We start from the raw sequence: 21,868 nt of genomic DNA on the forward strand, positions 1-21,868 counted from the left end.
CTTCTGATAAAGACATCCCCCACAACAAGGCAGCTAATAGATGAACAATTATATAACAGAAAAGTTCCTGTTTTTCATAGAAATTTAGGTTAAAAAAAAAGAACATTTTCATCAATCAATGAAAACTTTGTTTTATAAATACAGGACAACCTGGCTAGTGAGCTACCAGAACTTATTTCTGTGATTTTACACATTTATTGTGTTGATGATCATAAAGTGATGAAAATCATGATAAAAAAACAGAAAAAAAATGTATTGTTGAAATTGAATCTTTATCTTATGTTCAGATTTCAGGGATTAAATGTGTAATTAAGCATCATTAAAGTAACAACAAGTTTCTGTAGTCCGGCCTATATACGTTCAATGTGGCCCTTGATTTAAAATGGGTATAACATCCCAGCTTAAAGGTGGCATATGATAGTTTCCCAGTGTGTCCCAGCCAGCCAACATATGCACTCACAACACTTTAAATAGGTAAATGTTTTTCAGTCTCACCAGTGATTGTTCATCACTGTCCCCAATCACCAAATCAGCCTCCTGCTGATTAGCAAACTTCTTCTTTTCCACAAAATGAAAATAAAGTCTGAAGAAGCCACAAATGTGTGGAAGAGCTGGATGGTGCAGTGACAGAGGACTTTAACTTAAATTATGCTCAAAAGCGCACACTCAAAGAGAAAGCGATTTAAGGTCCCCAGTCAAAGGTTTTCCTTGCTGCCTCGTGAAACTTTGTGGCAATGGCTACAAAGAAAATCTGACTACAAAGTTCTGGACTGCTAACAAATCATTAAAATTTTCTTTACATCAACCAAGGTCTCCAAGGTCAACACAATGATTTATTGGTCAAAAATGGACACAAAGCCTTATAACTTAGAAACTATGATATTATGTTGTATACAGTCAACATATGGAAAGTATGAAAGTATGATTTCAGTCACTTTAATTTTAAAACTGTGCAATTTTAAAGCTGTGTATATATTGTATATTCTGTGTATTTATTATCTCACTCTTATTGCCTGTTTATGCCCTGTCCCTATCTCCAACGTCATGCTGCTCTGTTGTATCTTAATTGCCCCTTGGGAATAAATAAAGTCTTTCTAATTCTGATTCTGACATAAATTTGACCTCTGAGCGCTCCTTCAAGGCCTATAGATTGATCTGAAGGTCAAAATGACAATAATGCTCTATTTCAAACTGTTTCTAACTGTTGGTGTTTGCACTGACAACATATAGACATATAGTGAATGATTTATGGGGATCACATTATAGTTTGCATCCAAATACTGTCAGATTTGAGCTCTGAGTTTCACTGTACTACATTTAAAAAGAACAAAGAAAACACAACAAACTTCTGCAAAATGCAAAACCATTCCCTTAAAAGTAAATACTGCCTATTTGGTGCCTATCGTGTTTTTAAGTTGATGTATGCAGAACCTGCAGCCGTATCTTTCCGGGTGCCTTGTGCAATCTGTCAGCTACGTGACCTGTATATGCTGCTTGTATGAGCAGAGCAGCCAGGCCTTGTACCACAAAGATGTTACAAATAGCTTCATGATGCCGTGGGTTGCTGTGAAAGAATATCAGCGTGTCTTGGATGAAAGAATTCCACACTCTGCCAGCATGTTCATCAGACCCAGAGTCATGATTTCCTGCTGTTTATCTGCTTTGTGTGTGTTTGTAGTTGTGTGTTTGTTTAGTTTTTTGGGTTGTTTTTTTTGCAGAGCTAAAAATAATAAGACCGCAGTAGCCAAACAGCTAACAAAGTCAGCATGTGATATGTCCCACGAGAACAAAACCTCATTATTTTTGTTCTTGCACCTAGATAACATTATCTACAGCGTAATTCATATCTGGCGTGAGTTCCCACTGTGTTTTTGTGCATTATTCATCCCCAGTTTCCCTGCAGAGATCTTAAGCATCTAGGACACCATTTTTAATCATTGCCATTACATGACATTACTGGAAAAAGTCCAATTACCTATGTGTGTCGAACCAGACTCCTGGGTGAAACAAGTGAGAGGATGATCATTAATCTTTGATTGCTAATTACCACGAATCATTTCTGCATCTCTCACTGTACAGCCTAGCACTGCGTTTGACTTGAGCTCACACAAGGCCATATAGAGCTGCACGGATATTTCCTCTAATTTTCCATGTCTCATACATGCCAGCTGAAAGTAACTGAGAGATGCGTTCATCAGTCTAATTGCCCCGCACTTCAAGTCAGTTTCTGCTAACAATGGTTCAGCAGTTTCTGCGGGGGTGTTTCTTTTTTCACTTTTTCCTCTCAGCTGTCACTGTTACCTAACCGTATATCCCCAGTAGTCATGATGGGAGAGGGAAAATGTCAATTTACTTTATCCATTGCTTCTGGGGGTGGTTGATGTTGTCTTGGAGTTCAAATATTTGGTAGATGATTGCATGATTGCTTGAGGACACATTTGTTTGCTTTGGTCTGTGACCACAGATGCACTAAAGCATAGGTGTCAAACTCTGGCCCGCGGGCCAGATTTGGCCCGCAGCCTAATTACATTTGGCCTGCGAAGCCATACCAAATTACTATTAGAGCTGGCCTACTGGTATTATACAGCTAATATATATATTGTTTAGTATTAAGCTTTGCTTGTTCCATATTCAGTTTTTCAGCAAAACGTGTTTGAGTCCATAAGAAAAGATTCATTCTTATATCTGGATGAATAAATATATTTCAATAAATATTAACGTTACCCCGCGACTTTTGAATTTTGGCCCACTGTGTATTTGAGTTTGACACCCCTGCACTAAAGTATCAGCTGAAATCTGAAGGAGGCGTATCTGACTGAGAAACAGAGGGATACCAATTATCGGTTCATAACTTTTCAAACATATAACTGCTTATGTGCTTTTTTTTTTTTTTAAAAATCTGCAATTGGGACCATAATTTAGAAAATAAACATCATATTCTGTCCAATAAGATCTGAACTAGTGATTGCGATCATAAACCTACCAACAGGGTATTTACTGAAGTCACAGAGCTGTTTTCCCACAAACTGGGGCTTCTTTTTGCAAACACAGGAGTTGCCCCCATGGCCAATGGGAAAGAATGCAGGTTTGAGGCACTTCAGCATTCAATTTACTTTTCAGCTACATCCATCTTTTATACACAGTCACTGGTATTTACCTATGGCAGTTATACATTATTGTGAAGTATTACATTTGTGGCAGCTAAATGTTTAAAGGTGGTATACACTTCTCTGTTTTCCTAGAACAAATAATAAATAATAACAAAAACAACAAAAATTTAAAATAAATAAATAAAAAAAACTCTCAAAACACACACACACACACAAAATTAAAAGTTGTTTTTTAATTGATGCATCTCTTTCTGTGACCAGGTGTTATCTGGCTTGATCACTTCCAAAAGACGGTGATTGCTTAGAAAAATCAATATCTAATCTTGGAAATGTACCTTTGTGCCTGGAGAGCATTCAGTTGATCGAAACACTGACTGTAGCTTTTTATAGCTGTGAAGAATTTTCTTTTTGGTCCACACCTTAAAAAAGCTGAATTCATAAATTGTTAATTTGTCTCTTTTTTATCAATGCTGACAAGTGGCAACTTGTTGCAGATGAGAGACGTCCACAAGGAGTGGAGCGAGGCTAACGCTACTACCAAGCTTTGTTTGCTTTGTAACAATAAGGTAAGTGTTAAATTTTATCCTGAACTACGAATTTTTATCTAATCATGTGTTAAGAAATAAATATATATTCTTAATGTTTCTTTTCCTGCCTAAATCCAACAGCACAGTGTTTTAAAAGATTCCCAAATCATGCAATCCTGACCTGGAATCAGTATATAAGATGGAAGTGAGAATGTAACACTGTCATCCTAGGCCCTAGGATGATGTGTTGCACATTAGGGTGCCAAATACTGCCTTTGTGTGCAGATGGTGCTTGTTGAAGCACCATCTGCACACGGTAATAAATGTACTTTCTCCTGCAATATCACACACGTGATGATTCACTTTGCAGGACTGTCTACATTAGCAGGATGTGACAGGGACAACCTGATATCATGACAAAGAGTGTGGTCCTTCATGCTTAGCCTCTCCAAAGGGTCAAATGAACCTGCATGCAGGAGTTGCACTACCAGCAGGGGGAGGAAGGTTGATATAAGGTATAAAGATAAGATAACATAAAGAAGAACTTTATTGTCATTGCAATTATACAACAAAATTTGTTTGGGTATGAAGGACATTCTATGTTTGAAAAAATTAAGCTAGGTCGCTTATATGTATTTACATGTAAATGTGTTAGTAATGTCTGTTTAAACACATTCCTGTGATTAGTTTAATCCTGGCTTGAAATAAAATGTCTCCCTCTGCTGGTACTGCAGCTTACTACAACTTCTGCATGTGTGTCCATTTCCCGCTTCGCCTCTTCAAAGAATGGTAAACCGGCATATCTATTACATGTTTTGACATGATCCTGGTTTGTAAGATAAGGGTCTCATGTCTCATTTGGGACTTTTGTTTTCTGCATTTTGTGTTTCATTAGAATTTTAGTTGTGGTTCATGCTGTTAGGATTAAGCACTGAAAACTATTCTGTAAGCTTTTGGCACTAGGTCTATAAAGAAATTATGGGTTCGGCTAAAATGCTTCAATATTTTACAACACTAAACCTGCAAAATGAAAAAAAAATGGTTTAAGTGTAATAGCAGTGAGTGCTTCTGTATATCATGAGTTAATATTGAGCGCTGTCTCACTGTCACCCTAACCCAGAGCAGCACAACACTGATTGCAAAGGACACACTGTGCTCATCCGTGGGAGAGCTCCGACAAAACAGCAGCATTTGACATTCCAAGAATGAGACGGAGCTGGAATGTGTCGAAGAGTCTGGAATTCACTGGTGTTTATCCTTTTCTTCTGGAGCCAGGAAAAGACCTGCTTTCTAGAATCACACAAAAGTATAAATATAACATTGTTGGAATGTAAAAAGATACCACATTATATACTTTCCCATAAAATAAACACTAATCACAGAATAAACAAGGAGTAAATGACTTTGTGACCCATGCTGCCTCACTGGTTTATTTTGCACTGAGTATGATGCTTCCCAATGCTGCATTAGCAAAGCATGGGACTGAGAGACTGGACTACAGCTTTAAAAAGACATATCACAGTGGGGGGTACTGAGCTACCCTTAACCACAGCTTGTCTAACATACACATACTAATTATACTTAAAACTTGTTACAGTGTAGCTCTGCCAATTCACTGTAGCTTTAACTTGTGAAAAAATACCCAGCTGGCTACAGAAGAAAGGTGATGTTTGATCCTCAGTGTGCAGATTATCTGAAATTTAATGTCTAACCTCCTCAGCATCAAAACCGAAGATCATGTCACTAAAAAAGAAACTCAAAAAAAATAAAGATTACCACTGAATGAATATGTTGAAAAATTTTAAAACAAACTTTGTTTCTTTCCTGAGTGATCATGAAGTAAAAAAAATTGGTACCTGACTTGTTGTTGTGTTTGATATACCATCTTTTGACTCACCTGAGCACTCAGAGCACTTTCTCCCAGAAATATCACTCACCAGTACAGCACCTTTATCTGTGCCTTTCTAACTGCCGCACTCTGTTGGAAGTATCGGGGGCAACTATCAGGTATCTTGCCCAAAGATACCTGGACAGGAGGACTCGGGGATCAATGCGACAACCTTCTAATTGTGGTCTACCCACTCTTCTATCTGAGTCACAGCTACCAACAAAGCAAATTAATGCCTGTGTTTTGTTTTCAAGTACAGGATTTCTTTTTAACTCTCTCAGGCTCAAATTCAGTTTTAGTTGCTAATGCACAACCAAGTCCTGCAGTGGTACTTCTAAGTAAAAAAAACACATAAAATATGTATGTGGGGTAATCAGGTTGTTAGTTTTTAACTGTTGCAAATCGGCAACGCCTGCCTCGAGAGGGTTAATAGCAAAAGCCAATTCAGTCATTTCAGCTGGTAAAAAAAAAGGAAAAGGAAAAAAAAGTCAGATATGAAAAGCAGCTTTCAAATCACATTGGTATAAATTCAAGGACCTGCAGTTTCAAAAGTTGTGAGTGGTAATTCTGAACTGTTATCACTGTAAACCGCACTATTTGCAGCAAACAGCCATTAATGCTTCTAAGCATGTTTTCACTCCAAAATGTTTCACTTCAAAACCCCCATATATGCACAAGGATTTATACAACCTCAAACTTCAATTAGTATGATAAAGTGACGGTGTCACGATGCAGCCAATTACTTGCTACGTAACATGCTGAAATGCTTCGTAGTCAACTAAAGATATAAAACATACGGTGAAAGTATCATCTCAATTATAACTTCATAGCTATTTCCTGAGGACTCCACCTTGTATTTACTGTGACGAGGACTCAATGTGACGATAGTTTGAAGGAATGAGGTTGATGTGGCGAAGCAGCTGACCTTGAAATCAGACATCTAGTATCACTGTGAGAAAAGTCATTTTTTTGTATTCCACACACTCTGAAGCGCTTCATGAACAAGCTGCATTTGAAGTGGGCTTTGAAGTCAGCTTCATCTATTATGAATAAGGTGACATTTTTTCTGACGACAGCTCCCAATGTGCCTCTTAAGAGACAGCCAGTGAAACAGGCACATGGAGATAGATGAACACCATTATCTTAGAGCTGGAGTCCGACAGGGAGGTGGAGGATGGGGAAAAAAGGTACACAGGATGTATGGAATCAGACAGCAAGTCAAAAATGTTTATTATAGAACAGGATTCATAGTCGAGGCACTACCTCACATTTAGTATAGGCACTGAACTACTGCACTGGATTCACAGCAACTACTCGGTCTGAAAACCAAAGCCTGCCAGTCACATTTACTTTGGCTACAGCTACATGTACAGCACGTCAAATCAAGACACCCAAATAATGCTAAATGTTAAAGATATAGCAGCAAAATGATCATTTAGATTGAACAAAGATACACCCATAGTGCATGCAGAACAGGCGTGTGGTGCAAACTGTTATCGGTTGGTGTAATTCAACATGTAAATACTGGTAAACTATATATAAAAGAAGGTCTGAAAACTGAAGCCAGTATAGAAATGCCTTAAACCTGCATTTTTCCCCAATGGCCAGCAGGAGGCAGCAGCTTTGGTCGCCAGTTTCAAGTCATCCTAAATTCATAATTAAGTGTTTTCTGTAAATTTGAGTGAGAAAAGAAGATAAACAGGGCTCAATGGCTTGGCTTGACTTGTGATTAACAAGTCATTGACCAATGAATGTGTAACAACATTTGTGATACAAGAGCCAAAACCATATCTGCTCATATCACTGAATGGCTCCAACTTTTTAATTATTCTTTTTAGGCTTCATCATCAAAGCATGAATTAGGAATTCGGAATGGAAGAATAAAAGTCAAAGTAACTCTGGTTGTATTATTGTTCCTCTCAGAAAGATAGGAAAGCTTATTGTATGTAATCTGTCATTATTGAGTTATTAGCCAAAGTCATGCAGCTGTTAATAGGATGGATGGATTGTGCTCTAACCCATTGTTAATCCTTGTTATCATTTTTAAAACCCACTGATTTTATCTGGTGGTGTAAGAATGTGTCTGGCAGGCTTTGGTGAGGGGAGGCAGCCTTTCCCTTTGTACATCCACGATCCTATCAGCTAATTTAGCCTCGTACTTCTCTCAGCTCTTTAATACAATCTCATTCACTGTGTTTTTTATCCCAACCATTACTTTAAAACACATTGCAATGTTACATTGACCTATTACAGTGACAACAACAACCACAACAATGAATACCACCAAGATTACTTCATCATTATAACCAGAATTATAACAAGAAAAGTAATGCCGGCGTATGCCCTCTATCTTTCTGTGTGAGTGGTGAATGAAAAGGAAACACTCCTCCTCCTGTAAACAGGCAGTAGCCTAATCTTGTTTGATGTTAGAGGGATTATCAAGTAGAAGAAATAATTTCTTAATAACTTTGTACATGTGTGGTGCAGAATAAGCACCTAGCATTAGCTTTATCACAATACAACATGCTGCCTCTTGTGTGACACTTAACCCTCAAGTGACTAGCTATGGTTGTTTCTAATGTATCTAATAGGCTAACCCAGTCAGAGGTATGAGTCCAGTCAGAGTGAGCAAATCAATAAAATGTATGTTTGATATGAGTATCAATACCACTTTGTGTACAGTGGCACTAAAGCCAGAGAGCTGAGATTAGCATAAAGAGTAGAAACAAAGAGTGTCTGTCTTTAGTTTAACATTCTGAGACTCTTTTGTTTGACTCGTACCAGAACAGTAAGGTTCAAATACAGTTAGAGGTGACCTTAAACTATTACTTGGCAAAGGGCAGAAATATTATGGATAGAAATTATTTACAGTAAATGAATTACTATTTGTTAAAAAGTCAAATTAAATAAGCTTTCCTTTGCAGCCACCAATAATCGGAAAGGCCCAAGCTAGTCATTATCCCTGACCTCCAGTCTTTATGTTGAGCTAAGTTAGCCAACTCGAGCTCTAGCGTCTCATTTAAATATTAACTAATTAATGAACAGTTCTCTGAACTGTTAAACTATTAGCAACAGCCAATTTTAAATAAAATGTTATTTAATTCATTATAATTTACAATTATAAAACCAGTTACAGATTGTCCCCACTAGGTAATGAAAATGAAGTGATCTGTTTTCTAGTAAATGTTAAATTTTGGTTGAAATTGAGCAAGACACCAGGGCATGATTTCAAGTTTGACATTAGGAATTGATCTAAAATTTAATTTCTGGCAGTTAGGTCACTTGGCTTGACTCAAATCTGCGGGTTAAGTTAAATCCTTTCTAAAATGTGCTAAATGTGTTTTCATTTTATGTATATGTATATATATATGTATATGTATATGTATATGTATATATATATCATGCTACAACAGGCTGCCACTAGGACAGCACTAAGCGAGGCCTTATTTTTATAAACAATTCTCAAAAAAATTAAGGGAACACTCTTAACACAACAATTTTAAAAATTTAAATTTTTGGGAGCTCTCAAGGGGTTGATTTTGGTTTCCTCAGACCATTATTGATAAATTATAACCTTATGTCTACAGCGTGTTTGTTATCAACGCCAAGTACATCTGTAAAGAGTATTAATTTTATGAATATGTCATTCTCAGACACACATGCACACACACACATACATAATTATAATTATTGACAAAATATTTACAAAATAGTTACTCAAATATGAGACAAAGCATTTTTCATCATCTCGTCATCATCTGATGTGAGATCCCAGTGTTCCCTTAATTTTTTTAATGGCAACCATTTAAATGACTTGCTGGTTTCCAATATATCATTTTGACTGTTAACTTCAAAGCGTTTTTCATGCACTTGCATAATGAGACAAAGAATTTAATGTGTAAAATAGGGTGTGGCGGGGCATGGTTCATGACGCGGCTGCGGGGGAGGCAGACACACCTGAGCTCGAGAAGCTCATCACGCATCCCCTATTAAACTTGCCGGGACCCAACAAGTTTTCTTGTTGTTGTCATGTATGTGTGGCTGAAGAGCTGCAGCCGAGGATGTAAGAAACAAGCAACCATATAAAGAAGTGTGTTTAAGGGTGAATATGTGGTGCCATAGGGTAAACACTACTTATCAGCAGTCCTAAATGATTGCGCTGAATGTTATGGCTGGATTTGGATCAAATAACATCAATATGTTATAACTCGGTCAGTGAACCTGAATTAATAAAACAGTACTGTATATTATGATGTAAAATCTCTCTATTATATTTGTATTTTTACAGTTGTGACATTGAATTTAATTGTTGCTGAATTGGACTCATATCTGACTCTTGCTAGTGTTAGTGTCACTTGAGGGTGAAGCCATGTAAGTGCATAGTTTTTATGTATGGTGTGATTCTATGACTACATGTTTACACTGTCATTGTAAGTGTAAAGCAGTACAGCATAAACAAGGTTCTATTTAACTGTTGCACATTCCCACTTATGCCTGGGAGAGTGTAGAAAGCTTCCATCCCCACGTCTCGTCTTCTGTCTTATCACATTCAGTACATTCGGTAACTTTTAGTAGGCCTCCCAAATCACATTTGCAAATACAGAGCACATGGCAATACTGAGACCACAAAGCAGTTTACCAGGTTTTGTCAATCACTGTAGGGAAACAGCACAGTACAGGGAAAGAGAGAGAGAGATCAGAACAGGAGAGTGGATTCTGGGTTTGTGTTTCCCAAAATGTCTGTACAAACTAGTTTATACTTTGATGCCGAGCAGTGAAAATGACAGACGCACAGAAAGGCCAGTGGTCTCCGAGATGGTGACAGTAGAAGCATCTTGTTTCAGTCACAGAATGTTTTCTACATTTCGCTGAAACCCACTCAAGAAATTGAAGTACTCATAAAATAGCACTCATAACCTTTGTAGGCTTTTATATTCCAACAAACATAGTATCCTTGTCAGAAATATACAAAGTGTGCTTCTACACATCTCATCTGACCCACATGGTAAAAAATAAAGATATATATTTTTTAGTCTGTGTATGTCTATTAAAATATATTTTCAGCCCAAGCAAAGCTTTGCAAGAACACCAAACCAGTGACAAACACTTTGGGGAACCCAGCTCAGATCTGGACAACACTACAACACATCTGTCACCTCACGACCTCAATCCACAAGACAAACAACTGGAAGCCAAAATAATGAACAAATAGGAACAAGTAACAACAAAAAAATACTCATATTTAATCTTGATCACTTAATCAAAGACATGTTTGTTTTTTCTTTCTTTCTTTCTTTTATTTTTGCTTTTTTGGGGTTTTATTTTGGGTTTTTTTGTTCAGCTCCAAAGACACAAAGAATAAAAATAACTCATGGCTATGCTATGCTAATGTAAAAGCGAACACATTTATGCTACCGGCGGGTGTTGACACTGTTCCCTGTTGCCCGGGCAACCGGGAATTCGTGCTGAAGCTGCCCGCACAACAAAAAAGAAAAGAGAAAAAAAGGAGAAGCTTTTCATTGCTGAAAAAACGACACAGTTCTGATTGGATTCAAACTGAAACACTCTAACTTAAGCATTTCCCACCCCTCGTCTTTGCACTGTGCTAAAAATGCACCCCTGTCGTTTTGTCCCAACCTGAGTCTGCTGGCCTTATTTTTGTGAAGCAAGGCACAAGGCTGCCTTTACCAAAACATGGCCCTGAATGTGTCGTGGAGAAGATGGTACATACTGTATCTGCAGTTTTAAGAGGTAAGGACACACAAGGCAACTTTTTATTTTTAATTTGTTGGGGGAGGGGCCCTGGGAGTCTCATTTGTTGCTTGAAAATGTTTTGCATTAGTTCCCTGTCAGCAGCGCTCTGTAGTGTAGGATGATTATTGTCATATGGTCGGGCACTTGGTTGCAAAATTGCTTCACGCCTCAGGTTCTGAAGATTTTTGAGCCATTTCGTGTAGACACTCTTATCAGTTAAAACCATATTAATGCTGCTGTCGTGAGAAGCAGGATCACAATACATTTTGACTTTCAACCTGTATTGCTAGAACACATTTACATAGACATTTACATATGCTTGTGCATCACTTGCTCATGGTCTTCTAAAACAAAACAGCACGTAATTAGCTGCTACCTGTACTGAAGCATCCTGATCTTTTGTTCTGTTTCTCAACCTGCTGTCAGACGCTGCAGATGGATCTTACTGCAGTGAGTACACAGCCTAGCACATACATCACATCAAGAGCCAGAGAGACAGACTTTCACGCCGAAGGACAAATTCTAGACTTACAAGACGTCTTCTCAGGAAATCCATCATACCATGTTAAGGTCAGAGAGATGAAGATTTTTTTTATTGTTATTATTAAAATGCCAGTAGAGACCGCAGGCCAAAAGAGAGAGCTAGCTCTAGAAAAGTCCCAGAATATCTCAGGAGACTGCAGTGTGGCAGGTAAACTGGATCCAATAGCTGCAGCGACAGAAAGCTTGCATTGTACAACCTCCAGAAAGCAATAATAGATGGTGAATGTGTCATGGTCTCAAAAAAAAGCTCACATGCACCTACACAGGCATAACAACAAGCATTCCCACAAGCAGATACACATGAACATGATTGTAGGACACCAAGCTGACTAAAAACCCTTAGCCCCTTTAATCTCTGCCTGACACTTGTTTTTATGAAACAAGTTTTAGCTTTGGATGTGTGGAGACCAAATCAGACACAAAAGGAGGGTGAAATTTGTAACTATTGAAAAAAAAACCATCAAATGCATGCTAATGTTGCTCAGTTGCCACTGGTAAAAAATGTACGTTTAAAAAATGAAAAAAGAACTACTGTAAGATATATATTTGTTATTAGCAACTAAATAGCTATGAAATGTGAGCTTTCACTTGTAGAGGCAAACCCATCCTGGGTTCTGATTGTCCTTACTTTAAGATTTTCAGGTTCACATCTGCCTGTGGTGGAACACAAGCCCCTCCTGTGGTCTTCTTCCTGAGGCTTTTTCCCTATCTGAATTAGGGGTTTAAGGACACATGGTGACAAATGCTGTACAGACTGTGAAGAGATATGATTTGTTAAACAAATGTTTGTTAAATTACGGTATGTAAGTACAATAAATTAGCTTTAGTTTTTTAAATAGGGGGTTCTTTCAGCAGATTGTCTTTCTGCTGTTTTCCACCTTCTTACCACATGCAGCAAACAGCTGTTTTCACATAAAAAGCACTGGTAGCTCCTCAAGAGCTCGTGCAGGTTGCCAGAAAAACGCCTCCAAATGTTGCTGTGTGTCAGCCGCCCCCAAGCTAAAGTACGAACCAAATTAACTCTGCTTATGTCCATTAACCATCACAGGGCCAGTCTCACTGTCAGTTCCTCTCAGTGGCATACTGTAGTATTACAATATGTACACATATGTTCCCTGAGCCTTGTTATGATTATTGTGTAAACTGTCAAGACAGCTAATTGTTACTTCTCCTACTGCAGCCATGAGCATGGGTGTGTAGTGAAAAAAGACAAAGAAGAAGTGTAAAAAGAAACTAACAGCTGGAGATATTTAAAAAAAAAAAACTAACAAACAAGCGAGCCGGCCAATTTGACAAATTATGACCTAAATTTAAGCCAACCATATACTATGTGGGCAGATTACATGCATGTAAATATACACATTTTACCAATTCTACAAATTCTTCTATTCTACAAAGTCATTGTTCCAAAGACATCCACGATATGGCCAGGCATCCATACGGACAGAGTCCTGAAACAACCGAGCTGTTGAGAAAGAATGTCCAAACGTCCAAACAAATGTATCCAGACGGACTATGCATGCATTCACGCTTGCTTGGCTCTGTGTACAAGCAGGTGTGTGTGTGGTGTGTTTTCAGTGTGTGTGCACACATGCATATATGAGCTTCTGACTTGTACCTAACGTACTCAATTAGGTGCACACAGTGCAGCGCCTAAAATAACTGACTGTCAGCTGGCATCTCATCTGAGCCCCTGTGCCTGCAGTGCTCTCTCACAGCAATACATGTGTGAGTCTGTTAGCACGGTGCACCAGGGTGTGGGCCAGAAAACATATGAAGCAGGTGGAAAGACAATGAAGGAGACGTATGTGTGTGTGTTTGCATGTGTCTTAGTATGAATAAAAGCTTATTGTGGGGGCCAGAGACAGCTCTTTCTTCCTCTACTCCTGTGTGTCTCCAAGTTTTTCTGCGGATTAAGTCAATATTTCACTCATTTCAAATGGTCTGGATGTAAGTGATCAATATCATCTTTAAATGTTAAACCATGTCATTATAGTTGGTGGGTTATATAAAGTATTTTTGTGTATTAGTGTCTCTACTAATGTTAGCTAGTGCCATTATTTCTAGTGTCTTCACTACTGTTCCTGCCTACTATGGCTATAATAGAAAAGTTTATAAATTAGACCCGAGGTTAAAAATTCTCAGTACCAAACCTGCTAGGCCTTAAAAGAGTGCTGTGTTACAGTAAATGAATACAGTAAAAGCTGCTGACTGGATCTGTGTTTGCATATTCAGAAATGCCACCATTATGAGAGAACATGGTTCAGCAGAATACATAAAGACCAGCAGAGACTACATGCTGCACAGTGATTTCCTTTGCTTTCTTGCTCAAACTCTCTCCTCTCCGCAGGTCAGCGCATCTGTCACAAAACATTGTGTACTGCAGCTTTCTCCATTAACTCTTTAACGCAAAGCCTCACCTTTGCCCAAACAATCTAAAATCTGTCTTTTTCAGTGTGACTTGATGAGGTTACTGCATTGGTGGTGGCTTGGAAACGTTTGTAGCAGCTACAGATGTTGAAATCACGGCACTTACAGTAGATTCCAGTGAGACCAAGAATAATTGGAAACTACCAGTCCTAGAGCATAGTGGTCAGCCATTAATGTCCTTTCTTTTAAAACAGAAAGCATATAAGAGACGGGTGTTACCATTTTGAAATTATCTATTTGTGAACTATGTGTTAAGCCTAATCTTAGCCATTTTGGTAAAAGCTAAAATAATGGAGGGTGTTTTTGTTTTTCTTGTGTGCTTTGTTTTTTGAGTGGAGTTGGAAAGTATCAGCTAACAAACCTCTGCTAACTTGGTTAGCTTGGTTAGCCTGCTGCATTAGTAAATAATTTGTAATTCAAAATGACGTTAAATACAGTGATGATTTTGGTTTGTGAAAAAACAATTTTAAAACCAAATACTTAATGAAAAAACAGAGTTACCTTTAGTACACCCTAATGCTCAACAAAAGGATGTCAATCAGAGAGCCTCTCCCTTAATAATGAAGCCTTAATCTAACTCAGACTGGTGAGTTTAAAATTGGCCAACAGTAAAGCTGTCATTAAGCTATGTGTTCAAAATATCTTTTTTTTTGTACAAGGCTGTAACTATGTTTATTTCTGCTGTCTGGCATTTTAACATAGGACTCTATAGGGATTAAAACACCTTTGGCCATCAGAGGAGCTGCAGCTTCAGGCACTTTTAGGCTTCTTTTTAATTTGCCTTTTTTTGCGCAAAATATCTAGCTTGCTAGCTTGCTAGCAGACCTATGCCAGAACACACTAAAGGAAAGCCTTCAGTGGAAGGCCAACCAAGATCAGCATATAAGCAAACATATCATCCTTGCTGGCTATAAAGCCAGATTGCAAGTTAGCTAACAGATTGTAGGCTAGCTAATATTAGCCAGTGGTAAAAACACATTCACACATTATATTTGTACAGCTTTCTAACTATTTTGCCCAACACTGATAACTAAATACACTAATTATATTTTATGTAATCGATAATGTGAGAAGTAACATATTTTATGTTTTTTAAGCAAACCCCCCCCCCAAAAAATATTGTTTGGATCCTACTGAAAATGCAGACTAAGGGCAGAAAAAAGACGGTACTGCAGAAACTTTCTGTGAACTTTTTCAGTTTTGTTTCCTCTGCAAGCCACAAACTTTTCAGTCTCCTTTCCTTTTAGCTACACAGACATGAATATTTTATATTCACAAGACAGATTTTTTTTTTTTTTGCCAGAAACACCTTTAAATAGACAACACTGACATCTATGTTCATGTGGCGAAGAAAAAACTATGATGATGTTAGCTCTGTCACGCCCAAACATATTTCAAATCACTTTTCTTTCCATAGAAAACCATGAAACTGTCCAACAATACTCATTCTTAAATACTGTATGGTTTTAACTAAATACATAAATGTCCTCACATGTTTATACCTAGAGAGTGATAAAACTGCTATAATCATGATTGTAAAATCCTCTTCCCAGTGTATCTGCAATCTGACTGATATGAAGTAAAAATAAAAAATTAGGGTTATCTGGATGCTTCTGTGCAGCACATTTGAAAAGCCCTACATTTATTCTGCCATCAACTACATCTGCGTGGTACAATGTAAAGTAGCTCTGGAAGTGATTGCTGTGATGCACTGGTGGACAGATGTGAAGCATATTGAGGTGATAAGCTCAATCGCAGCCAGTTTTTCAACTGAAATGAAGGAAACACAGTGTCTGACTCAACATCCATCAGTGGTTGACTGATTGTAGAAAATAGATGGGCTTGCAGCTGCATGAGTTGCTCTTGGTGTGTGACACCAGGTCGTGGTTGCTTTACACGCATATACACAGAACAAAACAAACCAAACCAAAAAAGTGAGAAGCCAAAACAGTCATTTGTATTCTCAGAACCTCAACTGTCTAAAACTCAATATAGTGTTGTTTCTAAGGTCATAGAAAAGTGTCTGAGCTTGCTGTTGCAGCAGTAGGGGAGAGCAACAAAGAGATTCAGATATGGCCCTATGTTCCTTTATTATCCAGAAAAGTACCCTGCTTTTATTCAGAAAAATGCTCAACAGTTCAAAGGCGTGTTATTTCTTCAGACACGGTGTCTGTTTTTTTGCTCATTTTCTTCTTCCTTTGATTTCCCCAGAGTAAAAAAAAAAAAGAATTGTCAGTTTTCTGTCCTTGCCAGTCACAGCAGTCCACTTGTATGTCTTTAATCTTGTATTCATCCAGAGATGTCACAACCTGTCTCCGCAGCTCCTGTCAGAAAATGTTTGTCGAATGTGAAAAAGAGTTTCCCACAGCCCGGTGCACTAGACGAATCCATCAGCCGGACATAAAGGTAGAAGAGTACAAGCAGGATCTGTGGATCCATTTCATGTGTTTGTGTCTCTGTTCACGCACATGAAGAAAAATATCAGTGCCAGTTTGCACATATTCTTGCTCGTGTGTTCATGTGTGTCTTTGTGTCACACTGCTTCCTGCATGCACAGGGCCTCCACAGCATTACTGGGTCCCTGTGAAACTCCACCAATTACAAACAGCATGTTGGTCGCCTGCAGAAGAGCAGAGGAGCAGCGCGCGGTGGGCATGGGCGCCACGTACTCCCAGCGCCGCTTCACTGGGTTATAGCTCTCCACCGAGCCCAGCGGCGAGGGTTCATTGCCTGCAAAATGAAAAACAGACATATTAGAATGATGACAGTGATGCTTCATGTGGGGAAGTAGGACCATTCAGAGGCTGTATATTAACATCCACTGCCTGAACAGTCCAGACAATATTTCTTCAAATAAAAGACATATATAGAACATAAGGAGGTATTTAAACCTGGATACTTAATGTCAAAAGCTGACATGTTAATTTCGATGCAAATGCAGGTTTTAGGAGCTCCAGGGTTTGACTCTGAGAGGGGTGCAACAAAACTATATATATAAAAAAAACCAAGCCAGAGGGTTTATTTAAGAATGAAACTTTTATGTCACCTAAGACATGCTAGGTCTCAACCTGGATGCTGATTCCTCTTTCTGAGGCGCACTGTGATCTACTGCTTTTTCTCTTTCCCCCACTCTCCTCCTCTTATACATCAGGATGCACTGTTTTTTTCTGTTTCTATGGTGACCAGCATCACAGCAAGTTCGGAAATAATACGTTCTGGTGTTGTGTATGTGTGTGTGAGTGTGTGTATCTAAGAAGAACTATCATCTTCATTTTGTTAAAAGAACCAAGTGATAATGCCGAGTCGGTCTTTTCAAAGCCCGTAGCCTCGCTCAGGCCGTGGTTCCTTCATCATCTGTAGAAGACACACTCATCACAGCTCACACACACACACACACACACACACACACACACACACATGCACAGAAACATATTCCTTGTTGCTTTGGAGCTCAAAGGCTTCCTGTCATTTGTTTGATTCTCAACCCGCAGACGTCATGTCAGCGCTCCTCCTCCTCCCTTTGACCTTCACTCCTCATCATGACTGCCATTATTCTTCCCTGTTATCTCCTTTAACACCTTTTCCATTTTACATTACTAGTTCCTTTTTTAATTCTTCCCGGCCTCATTTTTCTTATTCTCATGCCTCATTTCTAATTCTTATCAAACGCTTAGAAACAGTCTTTCTTCAACTTTACGGCTCTTAACCCTGCTTGCGAGTCCTCCTCCACCTGCTCTGTTCATTATACTCTATTCTTTCTCCATCGAGTCCATTAAACCTCCTGTTCTCAGCTCTCCTGTTCTCATTTTGGCTTTTCTTTTTTCCGCTGCGAAGCCTCTCGTCTCAGATTCTCTTCCTTTCTTCTGTACCTGTCACCCCTCCAACCGTCAGCTTCAGTGCATTGTTCACCTCTCCTGTTTTCTTGTTCTTTGCCACTTCTTAAAATTGCTCGTCTGTTTTTTTCCTGCTCTCCCTTCCCTTTTGTTTAGCTTTATGTAAACACAACACTTAAGCTGCTGCGTGTACAGTAGTAGAGTTTGAAATAAAATGATATCCCATATAGTGACATCAGAGTAAACTTTTTAATATAATTTTTACAGTCATGACGTTTCACTATTGTTTACCATATGCCTTTGAAGTATTCTTATTTTATTGCCTTTGGGGTTAGTTCCACTTAGCTGGAGCTATGCAATCAAAGATCTATTGAGTTTTCACTGATGGCGAAAACTCTGAGTATAACTGAAGAATGGTTACTGAAAACTAGAAGAGGAGACACCCCAAGGACAAGACAGCTGGGTTTTTCTTTATTTTTCATAACAATATAAATCAAATTAATGAACACAGAGAGCAACAAGAGAAGTCGTGATTGTAATTCAGTACTGAAAAATACATCCATCCTATGCTTATTATGCTGAGACTTGAAAAAAATCCCACGTTGAAGGGAGAGACCAAACCATGAGAGAGAGCCCAACAGATTGAATCTCATTACAACAGAAGTGAACTGTGGTTTTGCACTGAGCTCTGATAAACTACATTATAAATCATATCCGTTTATAATGATCCCATTACCCCTCAAAAAGGTCTGCAGTACAAAAAACAGTGAAGGGTTGAATAAAATTGCTTTGTGAATTCAAATTTTTGTGTACATACGAGTCACATCTGTTGAACATGACACCTGAAACAAACATAAACAGAGAACATTTGCAGGGACATGATGAAATTAACACTGTCTTCTTGTACGTGTTCTTGCAAAGTTTCATTGAGATTGACCCACCAGTTAAGGAGAAAAAAGGATACATACAGACATAAATGCGCTATGATTGTTATAGTAAGATATGTGATGTAGCCACCATGACACCACATTAGCAAAGTAATGCCATGAAGCATTACTGAAAGTTTGCACCATCCCCATCTTTGAATTAAAAGCAAATTTGCCACCATGATTAAATTGGTGTTCTAACCCACTGGGGCCTGGACTCTACAGGGCTTCTGTAACGACCTTGTGGTGTTTCCAGCTCATTCAAGTTCTTTTGGAGCTTTTTTACTCCACTCAGCTGACCATAATGAATTGCACCTTGACATTTATTTGACATGCAGAACATCAGCTACAGCGACCAAGTTTTTAGTCAACAAGATGGGAAAGGGAGAATACACTTTTCATTAAAGAAATAGTTATGTAACAATCTTACAAACAGGATTGGTCCATACATTTTTCATTTAATGCTCCATGCTATCATGATCATGGGTGATCTGTATGCGGTTAATCACAGTTTGGGTGTGCTTTGCAGTGAACAGACCATGCTATGTGAGTGTATTTGCTAATTTAAGTGTGGTTCAACAAAATCCTCTGAAAAAACAAGCCTAATGTTGCAAGGGTTAATGCTCAAGTCTCTTGTCTAATTTCTGGCTCAAGTAAAAAAAACAATAACTTTTTTAATGGCTGCAAAACTGAAGGCTTTAAATAATGGGTGAAGTATTGGCAAATATATCCAAGTCTGCCTTTACTTGTTTAGAAATGCCATGCCATAATATGTTCTGACTCTTTATAATCAACCATCACAACATGTACATCTTCTCTTTCAACTGACCAATTGAAAAGCACGCCTGTGTGCATATTTCTTTGCATAGCTGGTACTCTTTTAAAATCACTTTCACTACTCGAGCATGGAGCTACACCAGCTGCAGCACAGTTTCCATTTGATTTTCAGGGTTAGCCTTCCTAAGTTCTTTACTGTTCACCTGTTTCTGACCGCCTGTTGTTCCTGCTTTCACTCGGGACTGCAGGTCAAACAGAAGCCACAGCAAACCTGCTGAGGAGCTTGTATTACTGTCTGATCTGTGCTGTAAACAGTGCCATTACATGCACTCTTTTCAGCACTTACCATATTTTAGTAGCTAATGCATAGCTTACAACCTTGACCTTCTTGCCTCCTGTTCTTTATCACTACAATTTACATTGTCAGTGGGTAAAATGCTGCAATCATAATTTACCAGAGTACAGGAAGAATGCCACATGCCCTCCTGCCAGCTCTCTGGTTAACAGTAAAATGGTGGACAGTTTTACTGCAGACTTCCACAATGTGACTTGGCAGGGTTCAGAGCAGGTCAGAATTTACTCTCACAGCTGGCTGCTGGGGGATACAATTATAATATAATATACAATTAGATGCCGACATCTAATGCAGCAAGAGTAAGGACTTCATCAGCTCATTTTTCTGCTGTCAAAACAGAAGAGAAGCTCTGATTAGTGTTGGTTTGTTACTGACATAGCTGGGTACTAATTAAACACGCCAATTTGTAAGAAAAAACATCTTTCAGAAGAAGTACTCTGCTTAACAAATGTCCAGAAAAAAAGACCACTGAACAAATCTATTCATTAGAAGGGGGTGTTTTTCTTTTTGTCATCCGCACTATCAGTGTGGTATGAAAAGGTTAATTTGAAGTTTTGCCCATAGAAAAACTGCCCATGTGAGCCTTTTTCTGAACTACCTCCCACAGCAGTTCAGGAAGGGCCCAGTAACCTGGCTCCAGATCTTCTGACTTCTGAACAACTGCAAACCTCTGGCACCAGAAATGCTTTGGTGCAAAAAATCTCTGGAGGCTAATCTGACACCAAACGCAGCCTTAAAGTCTAAGCTGACACAGTTCTTATTTTTAGGTATATATTCAAACAGGGATAGTTAAAAGCTACTTTTAGCATCAGGACATGAAGAAATTACTGATTAAAAATCTAAATCAGCATATAATTATCTGTTCTGTGCTTCATTAACCTGTGATGATGAGGTTCAAGAAAACTTGCATCTGTGTTATAAACTAGCACAGGCGTGACAAATAGTAACAGTGTCACTTTGCATTAACACAGAGTGGCAGATTTATTCCGAGGGTACTCAGCTTGTTGAAATACAGAGATTTACCTGCTGACTGACAGTTTAAACCACATTAAGTTTATATATTTCTGTCTCTGTCACTGTGTTATTTGTGATTTGAGTTTGAGTTTCCTTTAATACGATTTACTTTAAGAGGCTTAAAATGACAGATGAGGTCAAAGTTGTGTCAGCAGTTTTCTGCATCTATGACTCTCACAGATGCAGAACATCTCATCTGAATACATAAAGATCAGGAAGTATGTGTATGCAAAGTGTGTGAGAGCCCATTCCTAATGGCTGTTTTTGAGGTTCATGTGCATGCAAACACAAATAATCTGATTATGAAATGATATCCATGAGCCCATAACTGCATCTCAAGTCAGTCCTCGTGTGACAAGTCGTATCTAATTATAATTTAGGTGCAGATATCAAGTTGTCAGGCGTTGTCATGAATTAAACAAAAGTACAAGGCGGTGCAAAAACACAAAATGCTGGGTGCGTGGGTGGAGGTGGTGAAGACAATGTTACTATAATGGATACAAATACAGAGAAATGCACAAAAAGAGAGAACATCGTGTTCTGTTGCAGACTGAAAAGTACAGAAGAACATCAAAGACAAACAAACATTATTTAAAACTGTCCTAACTGGTTGTAACATAATTTGGCCTCCTCCAGCACGCCTTTTAAAATAAGCCCTTTAATAAGATGGGTACTAAGAAAAAACAATCAGTGAAAAAATTCATCCAACCT

The 21,868-nt window shown here is 38.4% G+C and overlaps 1 protein-coding gene across 2 annotated transcripts in view; it reads right to left on the bottom strand.

The window, feature by feature from the left end:
- Positions 1 to 6,741: 6,741 nt before the first annotated feature.
- Positions 6,742 to 21,868, bottom strand: part of klhdc8b (kelch domain containing 8B) — a 280,867-nt gene continuing 265,740 nt past the window's right edge. For both annotated transcript variants that reach the window (XM_004565463.3, XM_014409271.3), the window contains one exon: positions 6,742 to 16,982. In XM_004565463.3, coding sequence (XP_004565520.1) covers positions 16,786 to 16,982 — 197 coding nt within the window. In that variant the 3' untranslated portion in view covers positions 6,742 to 16,785. The remainder of the gene's footprint in view (positions 16,983 to 21,868) is intronic.

Source organism: Maylandia zebra, linkage group LG20 (assembly GCF_041146795.1).
Source record: "Maylandia zebra isolate NMK-2024a linkage group LG20, Mzebra_GT3a, whole genome shotgun sequence".
NCBI lineage: Eukaryota > Metazoa > Chordata > Actinopteri > Cichliformes > Cichlidae > Maylandia > Maylandia zebra.